Source organism: Talpa occidentalis, unplaced genomic scaffold, assembly GCF_014898055.3.
Source record: "Talpa occidentalis isolate TD23 unplaced genomic scaffold, MPIMG_talOcc4v2.1 talOcc4.3, whole genome shotgun sequence".
Lineage (NCBI taxonomy): Eukaryota > Metazoa > Chordata > Mammalia > Eulipotyphla > Talpidae > Talpa > Talpa occidentalis.
The window spans coordinates 3,376,352-3,400,132 of record NW_023603184.1 but is presented as its reverse complement, the minus strand read 5'-3'; the positions used below and the strand labels follow the sequence as shown (position 1 = coordinate 3,400,132).

The following is a 23,781-nucleotide window of genomic DNA, read 5'->3' as shown; positions in this document are numbered from 1 at the left end:
TCTCTTGAGATTTTGGTTTTAAACTTGGAACTCTTAGGTATTCTGACAGGAGGCAAAGGAAACAATTGGATGTTTTATATTATGTTCAAATAGATAAAAAATAAAAATTTTGAAAAATTCAATTAATTAGATAGGTAAGCAATAATTGGAATAAAGAGATTAAGGAAATAATGGAAAATTATTTTACAAATTTGGTAAATTGGCTGCTGGTGATTTTTGTACCACTTCATTGCATAGTTTTTTTTTTTTTTTTTTTGTAGCTAAGGATTCAAAAAAAAAAAAACCCATAGTTCCTCATTTTGTTAAGAGTATACCCATGGAAATCAAATGTTCCTCAATCACATAAACAAGTAGTGCAGATAAGGACCAGAACCTTCATATGCTGCTTTATTATAATGGTTAATAATACTTTGTAATAATTCCTGCCATTTTAAATAAATATGATAGTATTGGAGGAAAGTTAGTGGTCTCATGGAGATCAAACTGGATGATGTGTGTTTCTTTTACAAAGGTAAACAATAAAAACATATCATTAAAATAGGGTAAAAGTACAAAACTGAAGTAAACTAAGTGGAATATAGGTATAAACTGATTATTTCTTAGAAGTATTTGATGCAACTATTCCTAATTAAAAAGAAATTTTTTTTGGTAGTGAGGTCTTCATAAATTTCACTTTGATTTCAATTCTACCATCAGGGATTTGAAAAATCCTATTAACCACTTCATATCCATCAGTTTGTGGGATTTTCTGCAGAAGCTAATTGCCAAAATATTTTATAACTTCTGTGTTTTAGTGGCATTTTAAACTATTGTAAAAAATTGTATTCCCCTGTTTACCAATGGTGAAACATTTGCAGATTGTTAATCCTTTTTAAATAAATAAGTGTTTCTATTTTGTTAGTGCATGCCCTGTATTTATTGTATGGATATCTATACCTGAATGTTTCATATGGATCTTTTTGGGAAATCCTATGTGACAGAAACTATCATCATTTTTTTTATAGATTAAAAATAAACCAAAAAATCAGGCATCAGAAAACATGTAACTTGCCCAAGATTATAGAACAGTAAAGAGGCAGGCAATATTTTGGAATTCATTTAGTCTATGGAGAATACTCAGTCACCATGAAATCTGTCTTTCTTGTAGACACAATTTTGCAGCTATTTTAAGAGTTGAAGATTAGTCAGTCTTATCCCTAGGAGAATTTTCTTTGTGACTAAGCATACTACGTTGACTGTAGAAATCAGGGGCTGATGGTTTTCTTGTCTTTTTGTTTTCTTTTTACTCCTTTCTAGAGCCTGTGGCAAGGCAGGGAGAACACTGGAATCCTGACTACTCTGTTTAGGATACTGTGTGGTGCATATTTTCTTAATGAACTTATTGCAGCAAGATGTGATTTCAGAACCCCAGAGACTTTAAATATAGTAGTGTTGCTATTGAATCCACACATATGAGGGGGATCGCTACTTAATCTACACATATCAGGGACTGTTGGCTTTTCATGTATCACACTCTAATTGTTCAGCATCCTGATATAAAATTTTTGTTTCCTTCCATGGAAACATTAAGGAGAGCTGGTGTTTGTTCAGAAAACAAGGAAAAGAGCAAACTTTAAATCTGAGTCCTCAATAATAACAACTGCTAATTTTAACAGACCATCTTTGACTTTATTTCAATCTGTGAGTACTGCAAAAGGATAATGAGAACTCTTTTTTTTTTTTAAAGATTTATTTATTTATTTTGTACAAGAACCAGGGTACAGACCAGATGCGAGGGAGGGTGAGAGGATTCACCAGAGACAGAGCGGGGTACAAAACCAGCAGATCTACTGAAATACACTGCTGAAGGGAGCAGTGGGCATGACAGGAGAGGTCTGGCATGCCATGTGGGACCCTTGCTGGCCGGCTGGGATAGAACTGGCACTGCAGATGCTGCAGACAGCTTCACAGCGTGGCGCTCAACTGTCTGCGCCACCAGGGGAGACCCTAATGAGAATTCTTAATGCTGATATGAAAACCAAGCTTAGATAAAGATTCAAAAGGAAATGCAGATATTGGTAGAAATGTTGTATGAGTATAGATTCTATAATGCATCCCCTGTTTTCTTATGGCAAATATGTCATCATGTAGGAGTGGGAGGACTAGAAATTTATCTGTCATATTTATATTTTTATAACAACCATAGACTATAGTGCTTGGGGATAAATATCTATTTTGGCAATTGCTACAATAATTGAGGAAGCAATTTGGTAACTAGAAAGGATTAAGTAATACAACAGTTTACTGGATACTGTAATGGATTGTGGTTCATATATAATTTTGTTTAAGTTTGTTCATTATGTAACATATTCCTTTTAAACCATAATACATATGAAAAAGTCTTTAAATTATCTTTAATTTCAGAAGTGGTACTGAAATATAAACATTGTAATAATGAAATCAAGACGTTATATAATATTAAATTCTCCTTTGGCCATCACACTTTTAATTTCTGCAATGTTAATATTTTCTTCCATACCTTTTCCTATTCATTTATAAGCATGGATGTACTCAAAGACATTACTTATTGAAATTACTGATTTCAAGTTCAATAATCTGTCTTTATCAAGATATCTTATTGAGTAGATTTATAATCTACTTCAATTCTGAAAATGTATGTCTATGCCTTTTATTCTTCCTTTTACAAATTTCACTTAATGACTCTGGATATTAATTTCTGAAAAGTTGAATGAAATGTCAAATTACGCAGTTTTTTAGCATTTTTACTTAAATTATTAAATATAATGATGTTTGGGAAGAGTTGGCATCATTTTAATATAGATCTTTCCTAATTAAATATGTGGAATACCCCTTTACAGATTTAATTTTTTTCTACCATATCACTTCAATATTTTATTTTTATTATTTTTTAATTTAATATATTTTATTTTATAAAATTCTTATATCATTTTTCATTTTTGTACAATGTATGCATTTTAATTTTGGTTTTATTCTCCATACAGTTACACCCCCCTTATTTTGACTCTAATCCTCCCCCGCCCCAAAGTGCCTCTGTCTCTGGTTAACAGTTGCTTGTTGATTTTGATTTTTTCTTTATTATAATTGGTCTTTTTCCTAGTCCCTTATTTAGGTTTTCTAAATTCCTACTATGAGTGAAAGGACACAGAAACATTAATTCTAAAGGGCACCTGCACCCCTATGTTTACAGCAACACTATTTACAATAGATAAACTATGAAAACAATTCTAGTGCCCAAAAATAGATGACTGGATCAAGAAGATGTGGTACATATACACAATGGAATATTACTCAGCAATCAAAAATGATACACTCATGCCATATGCAGCAATATGGATGGAGCTGGAAGGGATGATGCTCAGCGAAATGAGCCAGAAAGAAAAAGAAAAAAAACATACTGATGGTCTCTCTCATAGCAGGAATTTAGATTTCAAAATTTTTATACATTTTAAAATAATTTTATACATGAGAAAGGTAACCTATTTTAAAGGGTCAACAACTCTCAGTTAAAAGAATCTTTTAACAAATCATGCCATTGGCTCAGAATTAATGCAAAAAGAGTTTTGCTTGAAAGACACTTATACTTCAAGAAATTTTGTGATAAAATAGACCATAGGATATTCAGACAAGTTTCAGGGATGGATTTCAAATGAAAAGTCCTTGAACTTGCTAAAAAATCTCATTGTACACCAAATGTGCATTTTTCTAAAACAATCTCATATGAACTCACATGGAGCGAAAGGTGCTACTCAATTACTATTATAACTTTCAGAAATAGGCAAATTTTCATTTCTATGTAAATATTTTCTTAAATGAAACTGTACTTTGAGTTTAGCAGTTTTGTGACAGATTATCAGATTGCTGAAAAGATGTAAGAGAAGTATAATATTTTGTATCAAAAAGACATATTACTTTTAACAAATTATTTCAGGGCTTGCCTCATGCAAAAGTGGTTCAATTCAAAGAGAGAAAATGTCATGAAAAGATGGAGTGAAGAAGAATCTCAGGATGTGGTTTGCCCCTCCTCAAGGGTGTTGTCAAAAAACAAATGCCAGGATGTATGACTACAGGCAGAGGTGATAAATGCTGCCAGGTTAGACTGGGGAGCAAACTGGGAAATAAGGTGAATTCTGGGAAGTCATGAATGTGTTAGGAAGCAACACTGAACACAATACCTTCAAGAACGGCTGCTGTTCTTTTCTACCTCCATTTTCTAAAGTTACATGAAAGGTTCTAAAGTTATTTTTTGAAATTATCATCAGAAGTCTAGTTTTTAAAATTATAAGCATGCACTGGAATTAGTGAACTTGCAGGATTTAGCATCACTGGGATGGACTGGGAATTATAGTGACCTTCTTACCCTTGAAGAATAGAAGCCTTATTGTTACTTACACATACAAGAGTTTCTTAAGTTATGCTTAGTGGGTAATAGTGAAATTTCATTCTAAAATTAAAGTAGAAAAGAACTTCTCATGTTTCAAAATACTTTGTAATGTTCATTTCAAGTGTGCAACATTGGAGTTACCCTTGCAGTCTTTTTATTTGATTCTTCTTGTTACTGTAAAATGTTGTCATAACCTGGACTCTACTTGTAAGTAGAGACTGTATGTGTGTGTAAACTGCAGTGCCCTTAACCAAATATAGTGATTACACACTAATAACCAATCAATATGTATTCATTGAATGATGAATGGTTTTAAAAGAGCCATAATCAGAGAGTTGAGAGTTTCAGGTATATTAAATTCTCTCTCCACATGATCAAACCCACAGAAGCAATGGGACATGAAAACGTCACAGAATTTATCCTCCTGGGACTTTTTAGCGATGTGGATGCAAACTTTTCTTGTTTTGTGGTTTTCTCACTTTGCTATTTTGCAATTCTCTCTGGAAACCTGGTCATTCTTATCACCATCAGGGGCAGCCGCCTCAGTGAACAGCCGATGTACATTTTCCTCAGCTATCTGTCCCTCCTGGATGTCTGCTTCACCACCACCACGGGTCCCAAACTGATCATGGACTTATTGGCCGAGCGTAAGACCATCTCTTTCAACAACTGCATGGCCCAGCTGTTTTATGCCCACTTCTTTGGTGCCACTGAAATCTTCATCCTGGTGGCCATGGCCTATGACCGCTATGCTGCCATCTGCAGACCCCTTCACTACATGCTCATCATGAGCCGACAGGTGTGCTATGTCATCTTGGTGGTCTCTGTCATTGGAGCTTTTTTGCATTCATTCATGCAAATATTGGTTGTTATGAAACTTCCCTTCTGTGGCCCCAATCAGATAGACCACTACTTCTGCGATATATTCCCCTTGTTGAAGCTGGCCTGCACCGACACCCACGTGTGGGATATTGCCATCATTACCACGACCGGGGTATTGTCCATTTTGACATTCGTTGCCTTGCTGATTTCCTACATTGTCATCCTGTCCAGCCTGAGGGCCCACTCCTCTCAGGGCCGGCGCAAAGCCCTCTCCACCTGCGGCTCGCACATCACCGTGGTGCTCATGTTCTTCCTGCCTCTTATCTTCACCTATGTGCCCACGGTGGATTCTGTGAGCAACGACAAGGTGTTTGCCCTGTTTTACACCGTGATTGCACCCATGTTCAACCCCCTCATCTACACACTGAGGAACACCGACATGAAGAATGCCATGAGGAAGGTGTGGTGCCGAGACAAGCGACTTGACGGGAAATGAGGGCTCTGGGTTGGCCTACTTTGGAGGATCTCATTCCCTGCCCAAAATTGTGAGTGTGGAGGACTCAGCAAGTGGGGTGCATGAAGGTGGTGTGGCATCTTGAAGAGAGAAAAAACTTCTCTCTCTTTATAGTACTTTATTCTAGGACACTTTCTACATAGGAAGTATAAGAGTTGCTCTCCACAGCCCTCCCTGCTCTGACATCTAGAATTCATGTCTGACATTCTGGAACTTGCTGTTCCTCATGATCCCAGATATATTGGGCATGACAGGACCTTATTCAGGGAAACTTGTGAAGACTGCATAGTTTGGCAGTTGTGTCCTACTCTAGGAAGCATATCTTCACTGAAACACCTGTCACAGGTATAAGGACCAAGCACATCCATGATTTTCAGGCCCCTTTGCAATAAAAGACATAGAGTAATGCTAAAATATTAGAAATATTGTTGTATGTTTATTCTTTACCTTAAAAATTCTTGTTTCTAAATTAATACAATGTGATACAATTTTACAATTCACACTGCACTGTGTAGATGTTATCATCATTCATTCTTATTTGCTTTTGGTGTCTTTTTTTGTGTTCACTGAGTATAGCTACCTGCTAAACATAAGAGAAAACTGTCAGGTTATGAAACATGGATTACAGCTGGGAATGGCATGATAGTGTTTTGTGGCTACTGGCATCTTCCTGGGCAGCATCAACAATTGACATCTCTCCTTTCAGCATCATCTGGGCTGTAGGAAGCAGTCATTACCACCATGAGGTGATCACTTGTACAGTCCTTGTACACTTCCTTGAAGTGCTTACAGTTTGTTCGGGAATTTTCTACTTCTCCACATGCAGGTGACAATCTCCATTGGAATATGACACTGAGTAGTTTCTCAACTTGTCAACATGGAAAAACCTAACCTATTTACACTGTCAGGAACCAGAGTTTCAAATTGAATGATACATCTTTTTTCAAAGTATTCATGCTATTTCATGACTGTATTTATACCCCCCTTGAAAAAAGCATTCATGACTCTACAAATTAATACTTTTGAAAATGTGCAACATGGAAAATCTCCCATCTGTGGGAAGGCGTGAGTTTCAGAAGGCACACAGCTAAAGAGATGGACATTCCTGGTGTGCATTTTGTTACTCCTCACAACTTAGTATTCAGGGTGTATTTGGAGGTTTCTCTCCACATCATACTGCTATGTAGTCTCATTTTTAGTTATGAACTCCCTCTTAATAGACAGAAATAATGTTGAGGTGTGTAAAGCAGGTATAACTCCCTGAGATGTGGGCATAGTCAAGATCATCTTTGGTCCATTGAAGTGTTTCCTTAATTTATCAAGGAATCCTCTAGTGTTGTGACTCAGGTGGTGTCTCTGAGGACATCTAGGCTCATTTGTTATCACAGGAAGCACTGAAGAATTGAATTGTGGGTTCAACAAGTTTACAAATATGAGAAATACTGACTTGACATTTTCCTGTGAAATAGAATTGCGCACACATAAAGTGTCACTGTCGTGTCAGCAATAGGGATCCATGTTTAAAGTGGGGAGCATATTTTCAGAAATAGAATGCTGATATTTTCACTGCTAATTTCTCTTTTCCAAAGGACACTGATCTGTACTGCCTGAAAAATTGGGGAACTTAAACAGAAGGAGAGGTAGAAATAAAATGAAGCACATTTGAAAGGCGATAAGAAAGACAACTTCACTTCATGTCAGGATTTAATTTTGATATCACCTAGTGACAATTACTGCTTAGAGGGATTATCCAGTTTAAAAACATGAGGATGAAGAGAAATGTCTCTAATGAGATGGAATGTGATGTCTAATTCTGTTGGGTTTATTTAGCAAGCCTGTTATGGATGTGTCTGTAGGCCACATCTCCAGGAAAGATTAAATTTTCTTCTTGTGAAAATTTGCTATTTATTTTCTCCCTAAAGAAGATATTGCTTCAGAGTCTGTTGAAATATGAGTTATATTTATCTTTAAAAAAAAGATTTATTTAGAGTCAAAATAAGGGGGGTGGGAATTGTATGGGAATGTAAACTAGATGAAAATGCGTACATTGTGTAAAAATGAAAAATGATGTGAAATATATAAAATAAAAATAAAATATAAAAAAATCATTAAACAAAAAAAAGCTCTTATAATTTATCAACTAAAAAGAAGCAAATGAAATCTATTCAAGGGTGACACATGTTAATTTCAAGTGTTATCCCATGTATGACCTTTCTGTATACAATCAAGTTTATATGTTACTCCTCATTTCTGTTCTCTCTAGCTTGACATTTTGTAATTTTCCTTTCTAAATATGTTAAACTAAATGCACTGGATGTTTATTAATTCAAAAATGTGTTTCAGAATCCCCAATTCCACAGAATGATCTTGTTATATCTTGATCAGCCAACTCAATAATGTGGACTAACAAGTTATTCCAAAACTACTGGTGTAACAGGGTGGTCCCCAGGAAAGGAGGAGGTTTCAGGCTTCCTGCCCCGCCCAAAAGGAGGGTGGGGCTGAGCAAATAGAGAAGAAGCTGCAGAGGAGACTGAGGAATGAAGGAAGCAGGATGGAGAGCCAGAAGGAGCCCTAGAGGAGGCACATGGAGCCAAGAGACACGTGAAGAAACTACACTTGCCTTTTGGTTGTGGACTGGGTAACACAGATGTGGGTAAAAGACCTGTGGGGACGTGACAATGGCGGTTTTTGTCTTGATTTTGATTTTTCTCCTTTCCATCCAGACTTGTCTGGTTATTTCTGATCCTTCTCTGTGGGTCCCCACTGGAAGATGCTTTAAACTTGGGGCAGGCTTTGGGGCCTTGCTCTGGGCCAGTCCTGCTTGGGTGGACTTTTACCCACAAGGGGATGGGTAACATTGGGTGCTTGATACAGAAATTATATTCTTTGCCTTTTCTGTATTGTTTCCTAATTGTATTAAAGTTCCTTCCCATCGAAGTCTCATATGTTTTGTGTTGATGCAGCGGATAACAGAACCCATTTAAAATAGGCAGGTTTGCGGGGTTTGGGCTGCCCCTCTCCCTGCCCTGTAACAATGATTCCTACAATAACCTTTTGATTCTTGATCATGTGTCTTTTCCTTTTATGAATTGAAATTTTGTGTGCCTTACATGTAATGTTTGAGCCTTGACTGTTAATGGAAATCTAACATTTATGTCTCTCGCTACCTACTATTGCTCCTAATTTGCAGATTGTTATTTACTGAAAGTGCAGTATTAAGATTATTTTGAAGATTTGCATAAAATTATAGTGTTTCATTAACCTAAACATACACACACACACACACACACTCACACACACACACACACACACACACACACCCCTACTCACCAGCATGAACAGGTCACAACTCACACTGTCAATATGAGGAATTCTCTCTCAGTAACTATGAAATTCAGGAGACTCAGACATGTGATAAATATTTTAATTTCCTGGGTGTGTTTTAATGAGAAAGGGAAGACATATAAAATGTTTATGGAAAGTATCTTTACATATTCAATTGAGTAGCACTTGGAGACATGTTTAAAACACAGCATGCTATTTCAGATATAACCACTGGTTAGCAGCTACAGGGAGACTCATTTTTGCTGATTTCCACTATGAAGTTAATGAATTTAAATCATCTGGAAAATGAATGGTATTTTCATTTGTTTTCACCAATGAAGTCTCTCATCAGTGAAAGGTCTTGCATCTATTATCCTTACGATTATAAAAGTATAGAGTTGGCAGCCATGTTGGGAGCATACATCTATGAAACAAAATGGTGTTGCTCACCAGAATCACCCCACTGAATTGGGAAAATCTGAGTTGTCATGATTCTCAGTCATCACTTTCCAAGGAGATAAGGGGAGACTCTCTGAGCCCCTCATATTGGAACTGACATGGAGGCACTTTGTGAACAAGAACAAGTTTATAAATTCACTGATGGAAACTAGAATACTATTCTATATGTTCCACTTCTTGGTCTTTGATGGTCATGAGTCTTTCAGTCTTCTGACAGTTCAAACATTGGAGGAACATGGTATTTTCTGTTATGCCTTTCAGCCCATTGTATTTATTCTGTGGAGTGAGTCCATTTGCCTGTTAGTCCATAAGTGTAGCTTGCACTTGTTTTCATTAGTTTACATTGAATGGGATGCAGGCATTTACTACCAGCAAAAATTACAATGTTAGAAGTACATTATTGGTAAATTACAATTTAAAAAGGGATCATAGATCTTTTTTCCCCACCAATTATTTTGTGTGAGAAAAATGCGTGCCACAGAAAGAAAAAAAAAATTCTCTCACATAAGGCAATCATAAACTGGAAGTTTGTTTGTTCTTTAAATCTGTGTAAAAGCTTTCATATTTTACACACATGACCCCTTTCACATAAACCTCAGCTTTATCTTTCATTGCTTTGCAAGAATTATGCCAGAATACTTTCCTCTCTCTTTTTCATGTTTAATTCATCCATGTAACATACACATACTGAGTGCTGACTTGTACTGTTTTCTATTCTAAACTCTAGAAAACACCCTTAAATACTTCAGAGAGGACTCTCGTAATTTAAAGAAAATGGCCAAAATAAGAAAGTGGAGAAGAGGACATATGACTTCATTAAGCTTCTAAATTTAATCAGTTTTCTCTGGTCTCAATATTCAGAAAACTATCAGGTTATGAAATATTAGAACAACCATAATAATAATGATTAATAATACCTTATTTCACAAGAATATGTCACTCTTTTATTTGTTCCCAAAAAAACCCCATGAAATGTTAGTGCAGTCTCCATTGTACATGAGATAATTTACCATCATTTATCTTAAATTGGGACTCCCATCTATTTACCATTAGCTTCCCATAAAACTTTCCTGGTCCAGAGTTTCTTCATTGCGTTCTTTACTTCTGCATTTCTCAGGGTGTAAATCAGAGGATTTAACATAGGTGTGATAATGGTGTAGAATACAGCTACCATCTTGTCCTCTGAGAAGGTAGTATCTGGTCGCATATACATGAACGTGCAGGGACCAAAGAAGATAATGACCACAGCGATGTGTGAGCCACAGGTGGAGAGAGCTTTGCGCCTGCCTTCTGCTGACTGCTTTCTCAGGGACACCAAGATGACGGTATAGGAGAAGAGCAGGATCACAAAGCTGCCCAGGGCGATAGTGCCGCTGTTGGCTGTCACAACTGCTCCAACAACATATGTGTCTGTGCAGGCAAGTTTCAGCACAGGGTGCACATCACAGAAGTAGTGATCAATCTCATTGGGTCCACAGAAGGGGAGCTGGACTACCAGAGCCACTTGGATCATGGAGTGGATGAAGCCACCCACCCAGGCCCCCAGCAGCATGATATTGCATCTGTCCCGGTCCATGATGGTCATGTAGTGGAGGGGCTTGCAGATTGCCACATAGCGGTCATAGGCCATCACAGTAAGGATGAAGATCTCTGTGCAACCAAAGAAATGTACCCCAAAGAGTTGAAATATGCACCCCGCATACGAGATCCTTTTTGTCTTGACTAACAGGTCTGCAATCATTTTCGGTGCTGTGACAGAAGAGTAGCAAATGTCCACAAAAGACAAGTAGTTGAGAAAAAAATACATAGGGGACTTATAAAGGTTTCCCACACAGACTGTCAGCATGATGAGGAGGTTTCCCAGAAGGATTACTGCATAGAACAAGGAAAACACCACAAAGCATACTTCTTCAACCTCTCTGTTCTGAGAAAGACCCCATAAAATGAACTCAGTCACATTGTTTATTTTTGCCATTACTCTAGCAGCCATGGTCCCTAGAGACAATTAATTTAGATGGAAAAAAAAAAAGAGAAAACATAACAAAGGGTAGCAACATTTACTTATATCTCAAAACAATGGAAAATCATGGTAGCTGAAACTGGTGATGCCAGTACACCCTGCTGTGTGTTGTGTTTGTCATTAACAAAGCTATCATGGGTATATCAGATTAGCTCATCTTACCTCTGTATGCCAGTCCATTCATTCACTTCAAAGGGAAAATAAAGATCAGGAGATAAAAAAAATCCTCTAAGTCACACATGTGTCTGGGTCTAAGCTTATTCACCTTTCATTAAAGTGAATTGAATGGGTTATTTCTGAAAGTTATCTATTTCTTATTGTCTGTGAAAAACAGCTTCATTTTGAAACAGCTTCTGTCTGAGGTATGATAATATATATATATATTTGGACAGGTTTGTCTTATTTTTCACATACAAATGAAAACGTATGCATACATCCCTTCTGAATATTACTGAGACTGTTTCAGTAGAGATGGTGTGACCCCTGCTATACTTTTTCTCATGAATTCTGATCTTTGTGTCTCTGAATTTATGGTCTTGCTTTCACACCAAGTTCTTATATTCCAGAGATAGTCTAGTAGGAAGGGAACCAAAATGATATAAGGTTGATTCTGAGATTCTGGTGCTGTAACTCTTGATAAAGCATCTAGTTCTTCATTGAGACAACAGTATTGCTGGCATTTCTAAGTCTTGAGAAAATTCAGTACTGTGTTTTCTCAGTTATGAATATTAGAATTGGTAGTGTAGTCATTAAAGATGGTTTCCTCTTATACAGTTCAAAATGTTAGTTATCATAGGAAAGGTAATACTAATAATTCAAATTCACATTCAAGAAATCTTCCTGTTTTATATGTTTATTCCCCTTTGCATTTTTCTTCTGAATGAAAAAAAAAGTCTTCAATTATGAAAACCCAAATCATAGTATTTTTTATAATGAGATTGACTATAACCTGGAAACCCAAGAATGGTGTGAATTTCGTAGGCCACACAAATGTTCTAAAAGAGCTCTTCCTTCTTCTTGAATCCTGACCTTTCAATGAATTTCTTTCTCCTCTTCCAAGCATTTCAAGCATATCATCTAATTTTTCAAACTTTGTCACAATCATGTTACAATCATGCTACCTTATCTCATAGCTACATATATATATATATATATATATATATATATGAACTTTATTACCTTATGTTCACTCAACAATTTTATTCTGCCCTTATTTCTGATGTCCGGCAGTTATTACAGGCATTCAAATATAGCAATTGATTTAATTTTCTTTTTACATGAACATTTTATATTAGTTTTAGAAGAAAATCTTACCAGTATTGTCCTGGGCTTGAGTTTTGCTTTATTTTTCTATCTCTCCTGTAATAATTTTGGTGAAGCTGTCCAAAATAAAGTGTAAGTGTTCCTTAGGAATGCTTTGTGAAAAATGAATACCAAGGACTCCGTGACTCAAAAATTTACAGGTTGGCAGGTATTAAGTCTTTGAGTCATTGTTGATCTTGTTCTGTCTCTCACCTAAAGAAAATTTCCATTTCACGGTATCTTTGGCAACCAATGGTGTTTTCTCTGTTTATTATATGGTCTATTTAAAGGGAATAAGGCAAAATGTTAATGACCTTGGGGAAAGTCTTTCCCCCAAAGTCTGCCTCCATAATCTCATCACGTCAGAAAAGAAGTAATGAGCTTAAATTTCCAGATGTGTTTTCAATTTGTTAAAAACTTAAAAAAATCCCATTTCATAAATTTAAAACCCAATCAATTAGTGCATTTTGGATTAATACACAAATCCAAAGCATATCAATAAATTATGATAATTGTTTTATGGTAGTTACTCTTCCATTGCATTAATGTGCTTCCATATTTATTAAATATTACTTATTTTGATTTATTTCTCTATTGATTTAATAATTATACCCTTTTGAATGTTCAAAATGAATTAGGTCAGGTGATGGGGTATACCACTTTCTTTGCTGATTTCTGTAGAAATTGATAGGAAAATGTTCAGTTCTATCTATAGCTAGAATAGCAGTGAATCGTGGTGAAGGCTTTCTTTCTTTCACATGAACTGTGGTACAGGCCAGAGGTGTGAGGGGTGTATGCATGTGAGAGGATTCACCAGAGACAGAGTGGGGAACAGAACAGGTGGATTGACTAAAATACACTGCTGAGGGGAACAGCAGGCCGGACAGGAGAGGTCTGCTGCACCATGTGGGTAAGCTCCCTGGCCAGGGATCACACTTGTGCTGTAGAGTCTGCGGATAGCTTCATAATGCTGTGCTTAACCCCTTGAGCACCAGGGAGACCTTGGTCCACTTCTTGACAGCAAGCATGTTGGATTTCCTGATCTACAGGACTTTTTTGGATGTCCCTTTTCCAAGCCATCTGTAGATAATTATATCCCATTTTGTGTTTATTGATATGGAAAGCAGGTATGTTGAAAAAAGAGAGAAAACATAAAAGGAAACAGTAAAGCAGGTCTGTTAAAAAAAGAGAAAACAAAAAAGGAAACAGTAAAGAAACTTTTCAATAAACACATTTAAATATATAAAAAAAAACTAAGCTGTAGGAAGGAGCTAAAGCTATCAATATTTTAAAATTCACTGACACCTCTACTTCTACTCCATATAAATTTATTAATTTTAATTTGAGTAGTGTATGCTACAATTATAAGTTGATATTCAGTCAAAACTCTAAAATGCATATACTTCAAGAAAAATCTTAATGCCAACCCTAATCAGTAGGGAGCAAATAGGAGCAAAAAACTACATTTTACCAAAAACATGTTTTTGAATGTTAACATAGTATTTAAAACATTTAAGGACCAAAGATGTACTATAGAATGGAAAATTTTATGTAAATACCTGTTAATGTTCTGGAAGTGTCTAGGTAAACATAATGATAATAATTCAATGCATAATACTAAGAAATTGAAGAAGGCTTATCTGCATGATATAGCATCTCAACTTAATGAAACTTAAATAATTATTTGAATCTGGACTTTCTTCTGAGTCAAGAAGATCCAACTTGTAGGTTGTACTCAGAAATAATGTGACTGAAGGTATGTATAAAGGAATTATTTGAAAGAGAAGAAATCTTCCAGTTTAGGTATAAGCAGATAAAGTATAGATAGAGAACCACAAAATATCCTGATTAGTCAAAACAATCCTGACAAAAAAGGGAAACATTGTGGTATCACATTCTTGGACTTCAAAGTATACCACAAAGCTATAATATTCAAAACAGTGTGGTAATAGAACAAAATCAGAAACAGCACAATGGTATAGAATTCAGAACTCAGAAATAAACCTTAATATCTATGAACAGTTAATTTATAACAAAGGAGGAAAGACAAATTGTGTAGGAACACAATTGTGTAGGTACACAACACTTCAACAAATTGTGTAGGAAAAGCCACATGCTGAGGAATGAAACTAGATCACCATCTCACACCAAAAAATTAACATCAAATGGATTGAAGACAAGTAATAAAGCCCCCAAAATAAAATATATCAAAGAAAATGTAAGCAAAATATTACCCAACACAATCTTTAGTGACTTCTTTGTGGATTTGTTTCTGACTGCAAGAAAAACAAAAGCAAATATAAACAAATGAGACTACATCGAATTTAAAAGTTTGCACAGCAAAAGAAACTATCATTAAATAGACACCCTACTGAATATAACAAATAGACACCCTACTGAATGAGAGAATGTGTTTTCACATCATACAAAGGGCAGTGGGTTGATATCTAAAAAAAGGAACAACTCTTACAACTCAACAGAAGAAAAACACCCAAAAAACAAAGAACACAATCATATAGATGGACAGAAGAGCTAAGCAGATATTTCTCCAAAGAAGATAAACAGATGGCCATTGGGTGTCTGAAAAATGCTCATCTCTACTTATCATGAGGGAAATGCAAATCAAAGACACAATGAGATACCATTAAAGCTATCTTTTAAAATTCTTACCACAAGCAGTAGCACATTATAAAGATCATGTTCTTGCTGCTACTGTCTTATCATAAAATTTAAATGATTATATTCAAGGGGAGAAAGAGTAGGCCCTATTTTCAGTGAGTTAGTACTCTATTGAGAAAACAAGAAAACTGACATTTAAACATGCATATATGCACGCAACATTAAAAAAACTCTATATGAAAGGGGAATCAAATAATATAATCTATATACATCAGATATTGGAAATGGAATGACTTGGGGTGTGGTGATGATGTTGTAGAAAAGACAATATAGGAAAAAAACTTTGGAAATTGGGAAATTTGAATTTTTTTAAAGATTTATTTGTTTATGCATCCAAGAGCTGGGGTAGAGGCCAGAAGTGTGGGGGGTGAGAGGATTCATCAGAGACAGAGTGGGGAACAGAATAGGGAGATTGACCAAAGTACACTGTTGAGGGGAGCAGTGGGTGAGTCAGTAGAGGTCTGCTGCGCCATGTGGGTTGCTCCTCGGCTTACTGGGAATTGAACTCACGCTGCAGAGGCTGCGGCCAACTCCATAGGTTGTGTCTTAACCCCTTGTGCCACCAGGGAGGCTCAGGATATTTTAATTTTATCTCAACTATGTTAAGTAAAAGCTAAACACTTTCACATTAATAGGTGACAGGCTTTGATAATGGAAGCAGAGGATGACTCTCAATAATGAATGCATTATGTTTTATTCCCTGCATGGAAAAATAAGAGTATATTTAAAAATATTGGTCACTGGTCATAAAACCTACATTTGATATTCAGCATCATATATTTGAAATACATTATATGTACTTCAGGTGTGCATCAGTATATAGCATATATTTATTTAAAAACACATCTGTAAAGCCAAAGTCATTGTCAAATAAAGTCACCAGAGTTTACTTTTACTAGTCTTGTCCTAGAATTGCCTCAGGAATTGCTACTGGGATTGTACTCATGTCCCTTTGGACCCTTTAAATACTCTTGCTGGCTTTTTTTCAGTGTAGTGCCTCCAGGAGCCCCCAGACCCCAAGTATTCAGGGAACTGGACTTTGCTGCTCATTATTGCATCAAAGGGAGAAAGACAAGGTCAAAAAACCCAGGTGTATTTGCCACTTCTCCTGCAGTTTTTTCATATAATTTTCACTTCTATTCTGAGTACACCTAAAGTTAGTTTTTAGGATATGTTTATTCTAAATATAACTTTACCGTAAGATACAGTTTTGGAGTTTTTTCCATTGCATTTTTTTTCACTAAGGGATCTAGTATTCTGATTCACAATAGGTATTTTACTATTTGTTATCATGAGTTCAAGAAGACAAGGATACACTTTCAAATATTGTTTGGAATTGGCTGAAACCAAATATGTGAGTTGTTATTTTTTTAAACTATTTTTCATTTCTTCTCTTCTTCCTTTTTGCTTTTGTATACTTAAAGTCTGTAAAGTCATTGTTTTGCATAGCCTTGGGATCATTTGTGCCCATCTGTTTGCTTTCTAGGAAAAATATGTTTTCCATTATAAATATATTTTATAAATATATCTGCTTACTCTCTTTTGTACTTTTATAGTCTTCTAGTTTATATAAAATTTGACATTTAAATGCTTTGCTAAACAACTTTAAATCTGTTCCAATACAGGGCCTCCCCGGTGGCGCAGCGGTTGAGCGCTGGGTTGCGAAGCTGCCCGCGGCCTCAGCGGCGCCGGTTCGATCCCCGGCTGCTCCCCGGCCACCAGAGGAGGGTCCCACATGGCGCGCAGACCTCTCCTGCCGCCCGCTGCTCCCCTCAGCAGTGTACTTCGGTCCTTCTGCCTGCTCTGCTCCCCGCTCTGGCTCTGGTGAATTCTCTCACCCTCCTGCGCTTCTGACTGTACCCAGTGCATGTACAAACAAAACAAACAAATAAATAAACAAATAAAACATGCCTCTATTAAAAAAAAAAAAAAAAAAATTAAAAAAAAAAAAAAAAAAATAAATCTGTTCCAATACAGAAAGGACAAAGAAAATGCTCTTTTCGTTTCAAACTGGGAACTCTTAGGTACTGGGACAGGAGGCTAAGAAAAACTGTGAAATGTTTTATGCTCTACTTCAAATAGATAAACGAAGACAAAAAATTAAAATTTGGAAAAAAATAAAATAATTGAATAAGTTAATAAGTGGAATAAAGAGATTAAGAAAATTATAGAAAATTAGTTGATGCATTTGATCTTGGTTGATGAATGATTTATTGTGGCACTTGTTTTCATAGCTGGTTTCTTCAGCTAAAGGATTCAAAAAGCCATATTTCTGCATTTTGTTAAGAGCAAACCCATAAAAATTAAAAGACAGTTTCCTTAATCACATAATCATGGAGTGACAGATGAAGACAAGAAGCTTCATAACCTACTTTACTGTATCATAGGTTTATAATACTTTGCAATAATTACTGGCATTTGAAATAAATGTGGTAGGATGGAAGAAAATTTCTGCATTCATAATAGGAGATTAAGTTGGATGTCTATTTATTTTGCAAAGGTAGATCATCCAAAACACAAAAGTATGATATGACCTAAGCAGAATGTAGGAATAAGGTTATTATTTTAGAAGTATTTGATTCAACTATTCTTAATTAAAAAGATTATTTTTTTGTAGGACAGTGAAGTCTTCATAAATAAATTTTACTTGATTTCAGTTCTGCCATCTGTGCAATGATAAATCCTATTACCCCACTTCACAGCCAGTAGTTAGTTTGGCATTTTCAGTAGAGTTGTGAAAATATTTTATGGCTTCTGGAGAAATCTATATTTAGAGGCATGTTAAATTCACTGATAGAAATGTTTTCGCTCAGTTTCCTTTGTTTACCATTGGTAAAACATTTACAGATTATCAGTCCTTTTAAGATTAATTATGAGGCACAGACCAAAGGTGGGGAAATGTAGGTTGAGGACCATTAAAGAGAATCACTGGTTTTTATGACTCAACCTTGTCACACCCAAGCAGTAATTTAACAATAGATAATAATTTCACAAAGGCATGAACCCCTCTTAAAAAGAACATTCTATCAGTACAATTTTTGCACTGGCAAAACAAAGCTCTCTTGCCTACTCCTTTTTCTAATAGACTTGTCTTTTTTAAAATGTAAAAAGAAGAGCTTTTGTTTTGTTAGCTCATGCAGTGTGTTAATGCACATCTACACCTGAATTTTTCATATGGACCTTTTCACAGAATCCTATGTGATAGGAATGATTACGTTTTGTTTTTATAGATTAAAAATAAATGAAAAGACCAGGACTCAGCGAGCATGTAACTTGTTCAAGGTTATGCAACAGCTAAGTTATGAGGCATATTTTGGAGTTTATTTAGTCTAACTAGATCACTGTCACCCACCACAGAATCTGTTTTCCTTGTAGTTACAATTTTTGTAGCTACAATTTTGCAGATATGTTAGGAATTGCGTATTAGCCATTATTGTTTTCTAAGAAAATTTTCCTGTGTGATAAGTAAACCAAATTGACCCTGGAAATTAGGAGTTAAGGGTTTTTTTTTTTTTTTTTCTTCTCATTTTTTCCTTTTTCATTTCTTTATGGCAGATGAGGTGAGGCTGGGTTAACAATGGAGTCTGACTACCCACCCTGTTCAGGATGTACGGTGTAAATTTCCTTAATAAATTTCTAGCAGCAGAGATGGAGATTTCAGGTTATCAGAAGTTTTAAAATGGTAGCTTTGGGATTAAGTCCACACATGTCAAGTTCATTGCTATGGTGTCCAACAAATAGGGGGCATTGCTGTTGCATGTACACTTACAGAGTCATTGTTACTTAGTGTTCACATATCAGAGGCTGTTATCCTTTCAGGTAGTACATCCTGATTATTTAGTATCCTCTGTTATACATTTATTGTTTCCTACCATTAAAACTTAAATGAAAGTTAATGTTCAGCAAAACAAGGAGTCATGAAAAGGAATAGACTTTCAACCTGACACTTCAGTAGTAGGAGTTATTGGATTTAACAGATGATCTTGAAATTTATTTGAATACTAAAAGCACTACAAAAGACAGTGATGTAGTGATGAAATCTTTTAATGGTGAGTTGAAAACCAAACTCAGAAAAAAAAAATGTCAAAAGTCACTACCTTTAGTTACAGAAGCAACACTGAAATATAAACATTTTTAAAAAGGAGTCAAAATATTGTAAACACTAAAAATCCCCTTTGGCTATCACCCTCTCAGTTTCTGAGAGATTGATGTTTCCTTCCACACATTTTCCTATACATTATAAGCATGGATGTATTCGGAAAAAATGTGTGGTAGTTTTGGAGTGGGAAATATTTTAAAACAGACAAGTTATCATGCTGTGATATCTCTGTGTATTTATTATATTTTCTGGTGACAAATATATCTTAGTAATCTATTCATGGTAGATGTGCTATCTAGATCCAACATTTGAATTTCTGCTTAGTTTTCCATAATAAAAATACCACATCTTGCATCTATTCTATTATTGTCATGTCTTTAGACGGTTTCCATTTTCCAAATGTGAATGAACCTGCCCTGGATATCTGGGCTAGTTTTGCTGGGTTATTCATCAAATTTTATTCAAATTTGCTTTTTTGATTTTAGTTTTATATATTGATGACTGGTAATAATATCTCATTGTTTAATTTGCATATTCCTGATTTCAATTGTACATATGCTCTTGGTTAGTGACAATGTCCTCTCTGTGTATCGTCTACTCAAATGTTTTGCTCTTTTAGAACATGGGGTTACTTAACTTTAAGTTATTGATCTGTAGCATTTAAATATTTACTTCCTTTTACTACTTCTGAAAACACTTTGTCACGTGGATTTTTGTCATATAGAAATTTTAAATGTATTTATATATACTTTATGACTTTTGTTGCGCAAAGTTGTGTTAAACTTCCCTCCTACCACTCTAAGATAGATATCCATTCAAAATATTTCTTGAGTGTTTTTTTCCAGGTTTGTTTGGTACTTTTTTATCATTCAACCATCTTATGTAATTTTTCTAAGTTGTGAGGTATTTTTTATCCTTCAGAGAAGGAATCAAATATCTCAGATTAGTTGTGGAGTCATTACTTCACATTAACTTGAAATTTTTCTGCAACATTAAATTTCAACATATATATGTGTTTAAGCAACAATAAATTTCAATATATGAACGTGTTTATGTACAAATCTAGTTATCTCTTATCACATAATTTTATGATTTTCTTCAATTATGAAAAGGCATAGTTTTCCTTTTTTTTCTTATCTTTTTTAAAAAAACTTTTCTAAGTATTCTGATTACTGAAACTGTTTTTGAATTTTTGGAATCAATCAACATTTCAAATTTCACAACATTTTAGTATTTATTTATTTTACACCCAAAATTTCACAATTTTTAAGAAATTTTGTTTTAATTATTTAATGTACTGAAAAATTTAAGAAGAATTGGAATGTTTTTTATATTGCTCTTACCTAAGGACATATATGCTATATCTTTTTACTTCAGAATTTTTAACCATTTAACATAACTCTATATTCAAAAAGGGAATTATATTTAAAGGACTAATAGCTTACAGTTAAAAGAATCTTTTTTAAGATTAATCTATTTATGCATACAATAACTTGGGTACAGGCCAGAGGTGGGCATGGTGAGAGGATTCATCAGAGACAGAGTGGGGAGCAGAACAGGAAGATCTACTGAGGTACACTGTTGAAGGGAGCAGCAGGTGAGACAGGAGAGGTCTGCTGCACCATGTGTGTTAGCTCCTTGGGTGGGATAGAAAATCATCCTGCAGTGACTGGAGATAGATAGCTTGGTAGTGCTGAGACTTTTAACCCCCGCACAACTGGAAGGCCCTAATTAAAAGAATCTATAAATAAATTACACTATAGCCCAGAACCAGTGAAACTGGAGTTTTGCTTGTGTGACATGGTGACTCTCAAAGATTTTGCAAGAAAATAGACTATAAGGCATTATATCAGGGTTCATGGATGGAATTGTTATCAAAAGTCCATGACCTTGCAAAAAAGTTATTGTATGACAACTGTGCATTTTTCTCAAACAATCTCATAAGACCTCAGCATCCTATAGTTAAATAGGATGCTATTTAACTATTCTTGTAACTCTTCAACAACCAGGCAGACAGATTTTTATCACTGTGCAGAGATTTTTCTTTTTTTTTTTTTTTTTTTTTGAAAGGCTTGAGTTTAGAAGTTTTGTGATGCATCAGATTACAGAAAAGATGGAAGAGAAGTATATTTTCCACCAAAAATTACTTTCTTTTTAACTTAATTATCCAGGGCTTGTCTGCATGAGAAAGTGGTTCAATTCAAAGAAAGAAAATGTGGTGAAACAGATGGAGTGAAGACTCTCAGGATGCAGTTTGCCCTGCCCAATGATGCAGCCAAAAAAGGAAGTGCCAGGAGGTGTGACTACAGGCAGAGGTGATGAGAGCTGCCAAGTTAGACTGGGGAGCAAACCTCTAAATGAAGTGAATTCCAGGAAGTCATGAAAGTCTTAGGAAGCATCCCTGGAACACACTTTCCCCCAAAGATCTGTGTCTTTCTTTCATTATCTCCATTTTTTTTTTGGGGGGGGGTTTGTGAAAATTTCTAAAGGCACTTTCCAAAATTGTCACCTGAGTCCAGGACTTAAAGATGAGCATTACTGAACTTTCAGCATCTAGAGAAATAACTGGGAATTGAGAATTAGTGACCTTCCTGTCCTTGAAGAGCAGATATTGCTATTTTATACATACAAGAGTTTAAAAAAATCACTCTTAGGGAAAATAGTGAAATTTCATTTTATCTTTAATGTGAAAAAAAAAACAGCCATTCATCTTTTAATCATTCATTCTGTTGTTCATCTCAAGTTTGCAACATTGGAATTTATCCTTTCAGTTTTGATTATTTGGGATATTCTTGTTACTATGTAAATATTGTCATAACTTGTACTCTACTTCTGAGTAGAGATTGCATGTGTGATGTACACTGCTGTGCTGTTAACCAAATAATGATTGCACTCTAATAACCAATCAATATGTATTCATTGAATGATGAATGGTTTTTAAAATTGATAAATGCAAAAGTTGAGAGTTTAAAGTGTATTGAATTCTCTCTCAGATAACACTCACAAAGCAATGGGACATGGAAATGTCACAGAATTTATCCTCCTGGGTTTTTTTAAAGATGTGGATGCAAAGATTGCTTGCTTTGTGTTTTTCTCACTTTGCTATTTTGCAATTCTCTCTGGAAACCTACTCATTCTTATCACTATCAGGGGGAGCCGCCTCAGTGAGCAGCCCATGTACTTTTTCCTCAGCTATCTGTCCCTCATGGATGTCTGCTTCACCACCACTGTGGGCCCCAAATTGATCACAGACTTACTGGCCCAGCAGAAGACCATCTCCTTCAACAACTGCATGGCCCAGCTGTTTTATTCCCACTTCTTTGGTGCCACCGAAATCTTCATCTTGGTGGCCATGGCCTATGACCGCTATGCTGCCATCTGCAGACCCCTTCACTACATGCTCATCATGAGCCGGCAGGTGTGCTATGTCCTCGTGGTGGTCTCTGTTATTGGAGCATTTTTGCATTCATTCATGCAAGTAATGGTTGTTATTGAACTTCCCTTCTGTGGCCCGAATCAGATAGACCACTACTTCTGTGATATATTCCCCTTGTTGAAGCTGGCCTGTACCGACACACACGTGTGGGTTATTGCCATCATTACCACGACGGGGCTAATGTCCATTTTGACATTCGTTGTCTTGCTGATTTCCTACATCATCATCCTGTCCAGCCTGAGAGCCCACTCCTCGCAGGGACGCCGCAAAGCCCTCTCCACCTGCGGCTCGCACATCACCGTGGTGCTCATGTTCTTCCTGCCCCTCATCTTCACCTACGTGCCCACGGTGGATTCTGTGAGCAACGACAAGGTGTTCGCCCTGTTTTACACCATGATTGCACCCATGTTCAACCCCCTCATCTACACACTGAGGAACACTGACATGAAGAATGCCATGAGGAAGGTTTGGTGCCGAGACAAGTGGCTTGACAGGAAATGAGGGCTCTGGGGTGGCCTACTCTGGAGGATCTCATTCCCTGCCCCAAATCGTGAATGTGGAGGACTCAGCAAGTGGGGTGCATGAAGGTGGTGTGGCATCTTGAAGAGAGAAAGAACTTCTCTCTCTTTATGGTACTTTATTCTAGGACACTTTCTACATAGGAAGTATAAGAGTTGCTCTCCACAGCCCTCCCTGCTCTGACATCTAGAATACACGTCTGACA

General features: G+C 36.0%; 3 protein-coding genes across 3 annotated transcripts; 2 read left to right on the top strand and 1 right to left on the bottom strand.

Annotated features, from left to right (window-relative positions):
• Window positions 1–4,793: 4,793 nt before the first annotated feature.
• On the top strand, window positions 4,794–5,720 carry LOC119254480 (olfactory receptor 4P4-like). Its single transcript, XM_037521581.1, has one exon. The coding sequence runs from the start codon at window positions 4,794–4,796 to the stop codon at window positions 5,718–5,720; it is 927 nt and encodes a 308-aa protein (XP_037377478.1).
• A 4,840-nt stretch (window positions 5,721–10,560) lies between these two features.
• Window positions 10,561–11,511, bottom strand: LOC119254479 (olfactory receptor 4S2). Its single transcript, XM_037521579.1, has one exon. It carries the CDS (start codon window positions 11,509–11,511, stop codon window positions 10,561–10,563), a length of 951 nt encoding a protein of 316 aa, XP_037377476.1.
• An 11,120-nt stretch (window positions 11,512–22,631) lies between these two features.
• Window positions 22,632–23,558, top strand: LOC119254478 (olfactory receptor 4P4-like). Its single transcript, XM_037521578.1, has one exon. It carries the CDS (start codon window positions 22,632–22,634, stop codon window positions 23,556–23,558), a length of 927 nt encoding a protein of 308 aa, XP_037377475.1.
• The last annotated feature ends 223 nt before the right edge of the window (window positions 23,559–23,781 follow it).